The 14667-nt window shown below is 39.0% G+C and overlaps 1 protein-coding gene across 1 annotated transcript in view; it reads right to left on the bottom strand.

The window, feature by feature from the left end:
* The window catches only part of LOC112142774 (neuronal migration protein doublecortin), a gene marked incomplete in the record, with an annotated part of 20328 nt that extends 6717 nt beyond the window's left edge, over positions 1 to 13611 (bottom strand). Inside the window, 4 exon segments of the mRNA XM_024266346.2 lie at positions 82 to 184; positions 8213 to 8553; positions 9775 to 10198; positions 13249 to 13611. Of these exon segments, the coding sequence (XP_024122114.2) occupies positions 82 to 184; positions 8213 to 8553; positions 9775 to 10198; positions 13249 to 13596 (1216 nt within the window).
* Between the last annotated feature and the right edge of the window lie 1056 nt (positions 13612 to 14667).

The following is a 14667-nucleotide window of genomic DNA, read 5'->3' as shown; positions in this document are numbered from 1 at the left end:
TGCCACTTAAAGTTTTTACAGATTATCGATTTGTGATAAATTCATACAGAATATATAGTCAAATACAAATAGGAGCATTACCATTCTCATCCAGAGAGAAGTCATCCTGTGCATAGCGGAACTTTTCTGGTCCACACGCAATGAAGACGTCGTCTTCCCCGAAGAAATCCTGAAGGCAGGTCACCTGTGGAAACAGAACATCCAACACCTGAGGATCTGGATATGATACAGGATGGAAGAAGAAGATTCTAACTCAGGCTTTTATTGCCCTTTTAAAGAAGGCACTGCTAATGTGGGAAACCTCTAAAACTTCAGTGAATGCCGATCCACCTCCAGGTTTCAAACATGGAAGCCCTTCATGAATGCTCATCCAGATTAAAATTTTAATCACTGGAACATTATATATAAAAAAATAAATAAAAAAAAAAAAAAGTACTGACTAAATATAATATTAATATTATTAAAACTGTTAGGTTGCGGCAATAGGAACATCCCTACACTTCAAAATATTACAGAATTCTTAATAGCCATCATAAAGCAGTGGATGTTTTCCCCTACATTCTGGTCACAGCAGCAGCAAAATTAAAAAGTTTTCTTCGAAAAAAATAAATAAATCCAGGCTGTAAAGTAATTGTTTTGCCAATAACAGAATGCATGTTACCTTTAAAGTCCATTTAAAAATAATTTTTAAATTCTGGAATTTTATTTAGGGAACTATCGGTTGACGAAGGGAGTCGTAACATCATAGCATCAAGTACAAGAGGTTTACATGCCAGCATATTTCAAATATAAATTGGCTCATCATATCCTCCATCTGGAAAAGGATTTGATTCCAGCTAAACTAATCACAACAGTCCATTTGTGGGATAAGATCAGAATCAAGCGTGTACGAACATATGTTCATCCTCACAGCAGAGGGAAAATATCCATCCTCCTGAGAAAAATCATAAATTAAGTGCAATAGATAAAAACTGATAGTTGTTCTTAGGAAGCCCGGTTTCTTTTATCCGGCAGGATGTTGAGATAGAAATCTAAATGCTTAAATACATTTAAGATACAATATATGAGACTTTTCCCCTTTGAAAGCTAAAATTCATCCCATTAGTATATTATGGTCACTATTGATTTGTTTTTTGTTACCTACGATTGCCTACCATTCCGTTGCTGATTTTATGACATGAGTTATAAATAAAAAAATCTGCTTGGATGCTTTAAAGTTCACAGAAAACTCTTAAAAAATATTTGAATTTAATTTCTTGTTTAAAAAAGAAAACCTAAATTTGCCAAATGTGTGTGTTTTCCCCTTTTTCACAACATGGGGACTTTCTTTTTAAATTTTAAATTTCAAAGTCAGATTATTTTTTATTTTAATGTAATTTAACAAAATTCCTTAATGCTCATAAAAACTAGAAACTTAAGATTAAATATTCTTTTTTGGATCTGAAAATATTTAGGGTCTTCACTCTTGATCACTGAAGCTTTTGGCCGTTTGAGGCTTTTATTGTAACACATCTTCCCCGTTGAAATACTTTTAGCTACACTGGTTTTATGTAACAAAACTCACTACAAAGAAAACTAAAGAGGTAATACCACATCTTTACAGTACGGTTTAAATGGTTTGACTTCCTTTCCTCAGTCTTTTGACTCTATAGCAGCTGTTGAAACAATAAAGTCTACTTAGCGGACAGATGTCTTTGGGCCACACCTTCTCCTGAACACTCCATTATGCAGCACAGACACACCTATTAAAGCCATTCAGCTAAAAACCTTTCCTGCTGATGAGATTTGTTACGTCTTACAGCTTTCCCTTTCAAAACCAGACCAACTTTATTCATTTACAGATCCACTGTACTACTGTAATTGGGTCCTAGTTTCATCTGCGTTTGGAAAAACTCCCCGGTAATCAGATGCATCACGGTGTTCTTTGTGATGCACATCCAAACTATGAGCTGCAGATAATTTGAGAACACCCCACCCAACAGCTGCCATGCTGCTTCTGGATCCTGCTAGACAAGCTAAAACAGTGTGTGGTGGTGACTTGCTGGCGTGGCATCCAACAGCTGTACCCCAGAGACACTTTACCCCAGAACTCCCCGGATACCGGCCCGGCAGATCTCCGCTGACCTAAAGGGATGCTGCCTCAGCTCCAGGGATAAAATCTAATCGTTTCAGTCTAATTCACAGGTTATAAATTGCGGTTCTCGTGTGTATTCATTATCAAGAGATCCGATTTAACTTGGCGTCATTAAGTTAAATGGTTATGCGGCAAAAAGAGCGCCTGGCAGTTGATGGAAGCATCAGGAAATGCCCTCCTCCCTCCATGGAGAACAGGAGAGGACAGACAGGGGTGCATGTTTTAATAGCTTTAGACAAAAGATCTGATTAAAGGGATCAAATGTTCATCCAGACTGCAGTCGTATCTAAATCTTTTAATCTATACTTAAAGTTGGAACTCTGAGCGACTTAAACTAAACTATTGAGTAATTATTGATGGATTTCAAAACAAACTAAATTTGAAATTGACAAAAAGACTGTCTTGTTCTATATTTACTTTCATTAAATGGGAGATTTTTAAAATACGACTGGTATGAATGCTTATTTAAAAAAATAAAAAGGACATAAGCTGATATACTTAAAATTAATGAAACAGGTGACTCAAACTCCAGAGATCTATTACCAATATTAAACCAGACATATACATGATCATGCGGCAAAAAAAAAATCCCTTCAATAATGCCAATCTTTAACCAATAAGTCCAGTTTGTCCATGTCCGGAAGGAAGTTTAAACGGAACATCTCCGCATCAGGAGGAAGACACCTGGATGCTGCAGTTTAAACTGCATCTGGCAGCTGTCAGATGATGTCAACATGTGATTCACCAAGGCCCTCAAAATTTCCCAGGCCTTTCGCATTTTTTAATTCAGAGAAGATGCTGAACTTCATAAAAATAAATACATAAAATTCGACAACCCCCCCCTCAATTGATCCATCCCTAATCTTTCTCTCAGCAGCTGTCGGAACCACAAGACCGCCTCCACAGACTGCTATGATAGCATAACAACTGAATTATTCAAAGTTATTTCAGCAACTCTCTGCTCCATTAAACACTTAGCACATGTTTTATTACTGCAATGGTCAAATGAGGATGATGAATGGGATCAGATCACTTTTAATTGATTCTATAAACCAACTTGCAACCAAAGTCAAGGGTTCAGGTCGGGCATCTACACACACCAATTCATTATGAAATATGCCAATCATTACAAAAAGAAAAAACAAACAGGAAAAGACTGAATAAGGAATGTCACATTTTTAAATGACTACAAAGGAGCAGTGGTTTAAGGCTGCAAGAGGACATTTTTGGTGCAACAAAAACATTCGTTTAGAAGCAGGAAGCAACTTTTCAGATCACACAGCTGCCTTGCATTGAGTTCTGCTCATCCTTTCAGAGGCCTGCTTACAGCTAAAATGAATGAACTATTGAGGATTTTGTAAAGGGAGAGCTCATAACTGCAGGTTTTTTTTATCTCTGCAAACTCCCTACAGTTCCAAAATGTTTTGCACTTACAAATACTGTGCTTTCTTCATGTCAAGGCCTTAAGGAGGAGCAGGCCTGATAATCCAGCATGTTGCAGAAGGAGAAAAGGATTAATTCTGGACTAAACACAAAGGAAAGCCAGTATAACTTGATCCCCAAATGTTCTGTTCTTTCACAGGTTGGACGTTTCCTCACAGATTCAAGCTCCGTTTTGAAAAGAAATCTGGAGAATTTTAGGATAACAGTCCATTTCTGTGAACCGCTTTTCAAAAACTGTACTGCTTTCCTACCTGCGACCTCTGACGCAGCACAGCTTTTACATTTCCATGAGGGTGCAGTGGATGCATTTGGGGAACAGATGAGCCCCTTTGAGTGATATCTGGAGAGTCATGAGGAGCAGCTGGTGTCTGGTGCTGGTTCTGCCCCCGCCCCTCCCCTCCCCACGGAAGCAAGCTTTCCATTTGGCCGACTGATGTGGTCTTAGCTTTTATTAAATTTTGCTTCATCTTCCCTCCAGGTCACGCTCAGTTGTTGACATGATGTTCATGCAGGAAATCAGAGCTGTTTGCAGACTCAGGCATCGACGGGGGCAGTGGTGGGGGCTGTCATGAAGAGTTTCTAGTCTGCATAAAAAGCTCACCCTGGGGACCACGCCCCTCTATGAGCCAGATCTCCTGCCTCCGCTTCTGTGTGGGCTCACATGTGAGATGTGGAGGCTGTGAGCCGCTTAGAAAAAAAATATGCAGCAGAGCAGGTAAAACTGAATGCAAAGAGCCCACTCAGCGCAATACAGACACAGTCATGAATTGAATCTGTTGCAGTAAGCTTATTGCCATGACAACCGCTTCTCTGGCAAAGGAGTCTGCAAGACCTCTGATAACCAGGATTATTTTCCTCTAAAATACATTTTTAGACATGAGAAAAGGAAAAAAATTGATCCTTGCATCTTTTAAAGAACATTTTTATAGTGGTTGTCATAAAGAACTGAAATCTTTTGTTCCGACAAACCCATGAAACTGTTCAGGTAGGTCCCATCTTTCAGAGGAAACCACATCTTTGTATAATGAATTCTAAAATTTATGGATAAACAGAATACATTAAATCCAAAGCAGAGCTCATCCTTCCTCCAGATACACCAATCAGGGAGTATAAAATGGCTTCCAGCAATTAAGTGGTCTTTAGAAGCAAGATGAGCAAATTTACTACTGTTTTTTCTCCCTCCCTTTTCAAAAAGACCTAAGGAGTAATTACCCCCTTCAGTGAAAAATAAAACGGTCCCCCATTTTGCTGCAAGAATGGACTCCCTGAACCCCACCATTCCCCCATCAAACTGAAAGGAAATCAGCATTTGAGAGGAGATTGGGTGTGATTTGATCCACAACAGAGGCAGGGAGAGTCTGTGCAGCCCTGATCACCGGGCACAGAGCAGCCATTTTATAGAAATTGACTAAACTATACACTTTCATTTTTGCCGCAAAGTGCACATGCAGGTTTTCTTTATCGTCTTGTCTCTGAAGAAATGCCCACAGATGAACACATTAGACCCAATGAGCTTGCATTAATAGTGAACTCTCCCACCCACTTCAGGATGTGGTATCTGACAGACCGGTCCACACCAGCTGGGCTCTCTTTGTGCCTGAGATGTGGTCTCCTAGCAACCAGTAACCAGCAGCTATCACAGCGGAATGGGGAAGAGGATCGGCGCAGAGTCTGGGAGGGACAGGGCACTGCATCAATACTACTTCTACCTCGTGCACCTCCACCTCGCACAGCGGCTCAGCAAAAAGAGGCCAAAAAATGTGGAGTGTCCCACATTCTTAGGACTCTGACACATAGAATTACCATGACAAATTACCGATTACAGAGGACCATTGAAATGACAAATGAATTAATATCCTGCGAGTGAATTTCTTTGTGGAATAGCTCATCAAAAATGTATGACAAAGAAATTAGCACAACGTGACATAAGGGGATTACAGTCCAGCAAGGGTTTTTGTAAAAAGCCATTTTAAGACCTGGACTGGGCAGACTGTACCCCTGGGAGACGGCATTAAAATCTAATCCCCCACGTCCCCGTCTATCAATTCAAAGCACCGCCCTTCTTTAGACATACGATTCTGGACTGGATACAAATGCAAGAGCAGGACAATATGGAAACACCTACAGAACAAGTCCACCCCCAGTGGAGAACACACCAACGTTTAACCGTATCAAAGAGGAACAGATGTCCACGCCCTCACATGCTTTTACAGCAGAAGCTGACCCCCACCACTTTTAATTTGTACTGAATCACAGCAGTCTGGAGAGTTTTTGATGCATGCTGGGAAGCACAAGGTAGAGAGACGGAACAAGAAAAAAAAAAGTGAAACAAGTCTGCATTTATAGGCAACATATATTCTTTTTTAGAGTCAATAGGTCACTCCATCTTTCCAACTGCAGTGCTACCATGGATACTTCAACACAATGACAGTAAAGTGAACAATGAGGAAGCAATATGTGCTTGTAGCCTTGCTCACTTGCTGAAAAACAAAAAAGCATCAATGAAATTAACGGAAAGCAGTGATTTTCTATAGCCTTTTAGCCATTTTAAACATTAGGGTTGAGTGTGTTACAATGTTTCCGTTCAACTTTGCTAAATGTCATTGGTTCTCGTGCAAAGTTCTTGGAATATGATGTAAAATTTACTTAAAATCATGATCGTAATGAGGCTGCTGTGGTTGCCAAGACATTCAATCTTGTTAACCAATTGGTGTCAACATGAAGAAGCTCAAGAGCAGCAAACTAAAAACTGCTGTTTCTGCTCATCTCCAACATGATCAATTCATCGAAGAGCAATTATCCACAGCGCATTATTAAAATGTATCCTCCTGTAGCTTTTTGAAGCAGAAAGAGAGCACCAACTACTGGCCAAATTATTGTCCCATGACAGAGGTGGACAGGATTTCATGTCTGCCACAGACACGCAGTGAAGATTAAAAAAATCCTTGGGGAAAAGAAAAAAAAAAAAAGTCAGCGCGCAATCTGTAAACGTTCCTAGGATATCACAAGGGTTAATTTTCCTATTATACCAAGATCCACAACAATGAGACACATTTCTGTTCAGTTGCACACAAAAAGTGAAAATGCAAGAATCTTTGGTTGAGGAAAAAAAGAGGTATCAGCATTGCAATTTGTTAAATCTTTTATGAGTGAAAGTCTGGACATGACAGATGTAAATTGGTGTTGGAATGAGTAGCAGTGCCAACAGTCATGTACTTCACTGCACATATCCTTTCCAATCAGAGCTGTCTGCAACAATGTAGGGACAAATTTGTCTTAAGACAATTTCAACGTGTATTAAACCGGCCACTTTCAATCAAAGGTCTATGTAAGCAAGCATAAATCCATGCTTCGGGTTACTACCTTCAAAACTCTACTCAAGTTTCTATGACCGGGCTGTGCGGGCAAAATGAGTCATCAATGAACGCACGTTGAAACCAGATTGATCCTCGACTGTATTCAAATCAGGAATTCAAAATCATAAATCATGGAATTGCCAAACATTTGAAAATATGTCATGAAGAAGAAATTCATTGCAGTTTGTGGCCAGCCAGAGTTACAGTATAGGACAACAAGGCCCAATCCAAGTTCTTCCCTTTTCCCTTGCCTTTTATTTAGCCCTCCAAATGTAGAGTTATGGAAAAATAGTATCCCGCTACTAAAAATAAAAAAAAATAGTATCAATTCGGACGTCACTTCCGTTCAATGGTTACCAATAATCGCCAGTCCACTAGCATTAGCGCAGAGCTTCCAGCGCTTAAATATACCTAATAACAGCGGTTTTATAACTTTAAAAAGGTTGTGCTACAACAAAAAGTCTATTTACATTTAAATGTAAACTTCTGTGGTTCAGAGCACACCCGCGTGAAGAAAAGCTCTTCTCAGGACAATGTGATTTATTCTTGTGGCGGGTTAGATTTAAAAAAAAAAAAAAAAAAACATATATATTCCAGAACCACTTTCACTAAAACTGCCCCTTCAAATGGAGGGGTAAGGAGAAAGGTAATGGAGAAGGGAAGAGTTACGATTGAGCGCTTTGACATTTCACACCAAACTTATTCCACGTGGTGGACATACGCTAGTAAACAGCAGAAATAGAAGAAGCCCTTCCCTGCTTTTCCAGTGTAAACACTATGGCTATAGGCCCAGTCCTGTAAGTCAATATCTGCACAGTGTCAAGAATTTTTATGAATTAAATCATCTTCCAGAACAAAAGAAACCAAAGAAGACATTGATGTCCTAAACCACAAGACAGACTCCTGTTGCAGTCTCAAAGACAATGTTTTCATGAACAAAAAGCATCTCTCAACAGCGTTCCCACCGACCTGCCACATCACTGTTGACTGTGGTTAACAGCAAACAGCAGCTCCTTTCACATCTGTGGGTTTCTCCCTTTGCATTTACACATACATCATTTTCCATTTATTCTAATAATGCTTGCCTGTGCGTTGTCCAGTGAACATGAATGGATTATCCACAATCCCAGCAACATTTTTCCTTTGAAGCTGCTTTGTTTACATGCCATCTAAAACCAGCTTTATCTCCATCTCCTGATATCAAAGAGCCTTTTGAAAATGACCAAATCCATCAGCCGCTTCACACATCTTTCATCAGGATTTAACAGGTACGACTTACCTGTTTACCATCAAGTGTGTAGATCCTCTTGACCACACCGCTTTCAAGCTTGATGGCCTCTGTGATGTCGGTGAGCACCTGCTCGAAGGAGTGCGCCGTCTTCTTGTTGAGCAGGACGCGGACAGCTTTGCGCGGCTTGACGCCGCTGCGCATCACCGTGACCAGCTTGGGCCGTACGAACTCCTTGTTTTCTCTGGGCTCGTTGGCAGCCTTGGCTGCTAAAGACTGCATGTTCTTCTGGCTCGCTGAGGCCTTCACATTCACAGACCAGTTGGGGTTGACATTCTTTGTGTAATCGACTTTCTTGTAGAAGTTCTCTGAAGCACAAACATAGCTCTCCCCTGTGGTAAACATAATGGGTTAGTGTTGTAACTCAATCAGCTATTTGACACCAGAATCTCTTGGCAACTTATGACCTTTCAGATACACCCAGAGGGGAAAATCATGTCTTCAGTCTTGCACCCTTTTGTTTAAACAAAATCTATTTAGCCAACAAATAAGTTTTCAGTTTAGCTGGTGTTGGACTTGTATTCAATAAAAGGCTTAAAAAGCCCAAGTGTTTCAACAGGGAGAGGCTATATATTCCACATAGACAGGACTGACAGACTTAAAAACAATTACCAATGAACCTCGGCATGATGGTCACCTTGCATGATGGCAATAAAGCATTTTATTCAATTTATACAAACAAACTAAAGCTAAAATTTTTATTTCTCATCATTTTTACAAAAATATTATGTATCCTACACAGATGTTAGAAGATCTAATACTCACCAAATATGTCGGCATTATACAACGTCACACAATTTATTGCAGCAAGTTTATACTCTGAATGTATTTGAGCAAAGTAAATCACAAACATGGACTTTACAAATAACTCTAGCTAACGTTTTAGAATATGCAGCATTTTAGCCTCCTATAAACTATATTTGATTTGCCTTTAACCCTAAATGATGCACTTGTTATGCAAATAATGGTTTTTCACTTTTCTTTGCTTTAAAAAGCATTCGAGTAAACACAGATATGCCAATGAGTTTTAGATACAGGAATTTCCAAAATGATTGAAAACACAAAATTGGTTGACTTTGACTGCCAACTATGGAACTGATTCAATTGAAATTATCCTTAAATATAGTTTGAAAACAAATGTAAGACTGTAGATGACAAAGAACTATTCATCCATAGTAATTATCTGGTTTAAATAAATAAATAAGATTTCCTTCACTTAAGTTTTCACTTTCATACATCTTTTTGTTGAAGTCTCAGCAGTTTTGAATCTAGATTTGGCAGCTAATTTTGGATATTATTGGAGCAACAAAAGGACAAATATCTAAACATGACTTCAAAATTTGGACTTGTTTAAGTACATCTTTGGACAAGATTGAGTTTTAAGGTAAATGTGATCAACTTGAACTCATTCCCAAAGAATCTACAATAGTTTCAAAATCATTCAACAATTCAAGTCAAATCTTAAAACAAGAGTATTTTGTCGGCTGCAAACGTAATACAAGAGTCTTTGAACAGATAATGTAAATCTTTGTGTTCCACTCCAAAGTCCTCACCTTCCTCCAGCTCATCCAGGGTAGAGATCTTGCGGGTTCCATCAATGCTAAAGATGAACCGGACGCCTTGTGGCAAATTGATGTGGTCAGAGAGTGAGCGTGTGAGGTCGGCGAGGAGAGAGTCAAAGGAGCGAAACCGGTCACTGGCCACAGCGTACACAATGCCCTTAAAGTAGCGGTCTCCGTTGCGGTAAAAGCGCACCTTTTTGGCCTTCTTCTCATTGGTGAGAGCCTGCAGGGTGCGTGTGCGGTAAAAGCTGCAGTGGGCGCTGTGGGTTGGACTGGGAAGACCATTCATCCGGCCGCCTCGGGGTGTACGAGAGGCCTTGTCCCTCTCATCAAAATGGCCAAAGTCTAACTCCATGATGACAGACAGCTGAGATGGTTGAGACAGATGTGAGGCGGTGAGTACCAACGCCAGAGTCTGCAAGAACAATGAAATATTCATTTATTTTAAGTTTGTTACTGCTTTACACTGTATTCATCGTCATTATACTCAAAAGATATTTCTTTAAACTGCACTCAAATTAATAAACAAGTTACCTAAATCTAATGACTTCATAGAAGAAAACATGATTGATTCTTTTTAAAACCTTTTTTACTCAATAAGTAGAATTTACAGTTATTTATATATTATGTTGCACAAATTAATAGATTAATAGTCACCTTTAAAAACCTAAAACATGTTACTTCTTTTGGCACTAGGGTGCAAGAACTGCATTACAGTGAGAGCCCCATGCTGACTGCATAGATGCAGAGGTAGAAATAAAAAAAAGAAAAAAAAAAAGCCTGCCAAAAAATGACGTGCATATCCTTCCTTGTCAAAATCTCCAGGTTTTATTTTGAAAAAAGTGGAAATCAACCAGATATGTTGAGAGGAGGCTGGGAATTCATTATTCGCAAGTGTTTTGATCTCATAACTGCTGTTCATATAGGCATAAAAATTATTTGTTTTATTTTCTGTTAAATGCAATAAAATAAAGTCAAAAGTCCCAAATAAAAAAAAATGGATCCCACCAAATCTGTAATGCCAAAAAAAAAAAATCATATTCAAGCTCCAGCCAAATTATGATTTGGTGATAAATGAAACAAAAATAATAAATACTGGATTGGAAAGCACGCAACTGTATTAAAAATGTTGATTCATCTCTGGGACTGGCATTCAATTGTATTCATCGTCTAGAAGTCCTTAATTTGTAAGGTTTAATTCACAGGTGCACAAATGTCCCCTTAATTTTGATGCACTAAATGAATCCTGGTCCTCTCTAGATAAATCCAACCACTGTTGGAACTGAATGACTCAGGAAAACCACATTCACTGCTAAAGACAGCAAAATCAATAGGAATTTGTCAGCTATTAAGAAGTAGGAAATTTGGTAAAAAGGATGGACAAGAAACCAATGCAACTTGAATTGTACTTGCTATATTTCAAGCAAAACAGTCTTGTTTTTTTGTTAGAAGCCATCACAATTCTCACTGAGGATAAAGACAAACCATTGAGGTTGATCTATTTTAAACTAGTTATTTTGTAGAATTTTAGGTTAAAAAAAAAAGGCTGATAATAACTTTTGTTCCCTAAAATTAAACATATTATTCCTATTATTCTCAAATATTCCTTTTTCCAACCAGTAAATCAATATAAGAATTGTGAATAAATGTATTCCACTACCACAATGCTCTGATGCATCTCATGAAACTATTTGGTTTCAAAGTAGTTTCACTAAATTTGGAAGTCAAATTATTAGTATCAAGATCTGAGAGAGATTAAATATGTTTAAAAACCCAGATATTCTTGACCTGAGTGGCTAAAGATCTCACTTGTCCTGGTCCATAGACTTTTAGTGGGAAGTTAATATAAAATTTCAGTCCATTCAATTTGAATTTAAAATGTTGCCTCTTTCCTACCGTCAAATAATGCAAATGAATCACCTGCCCTGTCAACAGACAAAAAGACACCTATGCCATGAAGTCAGCTGACCTACATACCTACAGCTTTTGAGATGTATAAAACTTTTTAAGTCCAACTCCCACCTGATGACCACAACCAAGAACTGAAACGCCACAAACTTGCTGACCCATATCTTTCAAAATGAAACGCACCCATCAAAAGACCCACACCCAGCCGCCACATAAAAGGGGAAGTTATCTGTAGAGATTAAAGCTCCTTTTTTATAAAGAGAAAGGCATGACGTGCCATCGCAATAAGTGAATGAAACGAGCAAACATCATCACAATGTTTATCCGTAGCTTCGGATTCTATTTCTTTTAATGAAAAATAATCTTTTTTCAGTCAAACATTTTTGCAATTTTTTTTTTAAATTCAGAACTGCTCTACTTTTGATTAATGTAATACTTTTTCAAACGTTTGGATATTTAAAAAAATAGAAAGGCCTGAAGGTTGGAAATAGATTACCGGAGACAAAAGTATCTTCAGATAAGATTTTTGGTTAAAAAAAATAGAAGTTATGTTGAACGTGTTACCCTTTATGGTCTACCAACTTTGAAATCTTTTTAAAAAATGTTTTATTGTGCAGTTTTTAATCCATAGAAAAACAAAAGAGATTTGCATTCATCATTATCATGCAATTCCAGAGAAGTGAATCCATGAATAGATGACATAACAGACTAACTCCGTCACCTCCCATCCATGTGGCAGGGCCCTCCAATCATGCATCCCCCCCAGCTGGGCTGCTGACTCGGGTATTTTATGACAGGCACATGGTGCGGATGGGACTTGTGAGTGCTAAGGGGGCTCCTAATCTGACACGGGCCAGGTTTTAGACCCATCTGCCGCTCCAAACCGTGACCCGTCCCCAGCAGAGGATCTGCCAGGGCGGTCCATTGTCTCAGACAGGGTGCCTACTTTCACAGTGACATCACCATCACTGCTGCAGCAGCCGGCTCATGTGCATCCTCTTAGTGCAAGATTATCACATTTTGGGCAGTGAAAAACAATTACCTCATTAGGGAACTAACAGTCAATTTATTTGGGTAATACATCATCACCACATGGATCAAAAAAAGCTCACTTTAACTTGCAAATTAGAGCTTTCTTTCACCACTGCAGTACTGAGTTTTTGGCCGGTTCTGATCTAACCACACACTGGTCACCTTCATCAGAACTGCATCAGCTTTGTCTCAAAGACACACTCAAGTGGAGATTTGAGGGGTCGTTCAGCTCTTATAAATGATGGAGGAGGGCAGCCACATGGCAAAGAGTTACAACACATGAAGACAAGTGTTTGGCTTTTCTTTTTTTCCCCTTTTTTTTTTGTTAGAAAAAAAAATCCATTTTTTTTGTTAGAAAAAAAAATGGAGTGAGCACACCTAATCAAGCTGCACCTGGTGAAACGCCCATCCAAGCTGAACAATCCCATCCTCTAATCAGCTGGACCAGTCTGACTTAAACCCATTTATATTTAGGGAATTAACAGTGGATGGAGTTTTAAAAGACACCCGAGACAGAGGACTCACCTGCGCGGCTGCGTGCGGGGTGAAGGCGCGGTGCGGTGCGGTGCGGGGGAGGGGGGGAGCGGATGAGAGAGCGCGCGCGCGTCGATGCAGCAGGAAGGATAGCGGCACGCCGTCTCTGCGCTCTGCCTTTGTCTGCCTCTCTCTCCGAGAAGCCGCTGCCTGCCTGCCTGCCTGTCGGGCTACGCAGCCACTGGGTCCTAAAGAGCCGCGGACACGCCCACCGCAGAGGTGCGAGTCAGCGTCCGAGCCGGGCGGGGCCCCAAAAGGTGGACCTCGTTTAAACCAATTAAAGGAGGAGATTAATTGCAGTTGCGGCTGGAGGATAAAAGTGTTTGTGTTGTGGGACATTAATCCCTCTTGATTTGTCTGTGTCCGGACACATGGCTGTGGCTCTCCATGAGAAAAGCATCTTTGATGCTGGTTCTGATGATGGAGGCCTTTGTTTGGAGCAGATGAAAGCTTGATTACATCAGTGTTTGACTTTCCTTTTCTGTTCCTTTAAGTCACTTATTCATTGCCACTGGTCCATGTAGAGATTTATTTCACCACAAGACATCAAGACTGCTCAAACATCTTATTGTGTCCTTTAAACCGAACACATGTGAGAGTTTCCCACAACTTCAAATGAAAGTTGGTGTGTTGTGTTTGTTCAAAAAGGAAGTTTGTCTGAATAGGCTTCAAGTTTGCATTATTTTATGACATGAAGATCAACCAGTCTAGAATAGATGCTCACTTTTAATTCTCTGGAAAGATGCAAAATTTAAAAGTATTTCTAAATGCCTAAAACATCAAATTTTCCAGCTATTTATTTTTTATTTCTTTTCAAACAATAAAAAACAAAAGATCTTACACAAGTTCTCATAGGGAAATTAAAGGGAACAAACAGAAGAACATTTATTTTTCTGGTCCCAATTAAATAAAAGTGAAAACATTTTTTTTAAAACATATAGCCTATATTCCTATCTACAGTGAACCCCATGACCCCTAAAGGGATACAGCAGGTTAAGAAGATGAATGGGTGGATGAATGGATGGATGGATGGTACGCTTGACAATGGTTATCTTGCATCTTATTTCTAAATTTAAAAGCAAATAATGACATTTTTCTGTAAATTCAAAGACTTTGTGAAAAAGCCCTTTTAGTATAAGGTTGTACTCAATCCTTATATTGTGTTAAGATCAAAACTTACCTGTTTACAGGTGTAAAAATAGATCAATTTTGACATGAACACAATATAAGTGTTAAAATGGAAATTACTTTAATTTTGGACCTCTGACACAAATCAAGACTTCAAATTTTACAAACAGCAATGTATCTTTAATAAATATAAAAAACATTAGATTCATTTGCATGATATAAAGTGTACAGTATTAGATGGGAGGACAATATAAAATGTGTTTCTCCTTACACAAATTCTAA

This window comes from Oryzias melastigma, linkage group LG14 (genome assembly GCF_002922805.2).
Source record: "Oryzias melastigma strain HK-1 linkage group LG14, ASM292280v2, whole genome shotgun sequence".
In the NCBI taxonomy this organism is placed as follows: domain Eukaryota; kingdom Metazoa; phylum Chordata; class Actinopteri; order Beloniformes; family Adrianichthyidae; genus Oryzias; species Oryzias melastigma.
The sequence above is the reverse complement of the archived record's forward strand: the minus strand, read 5'-3'. Positions and strand labels throughout refer to the sequence as shown.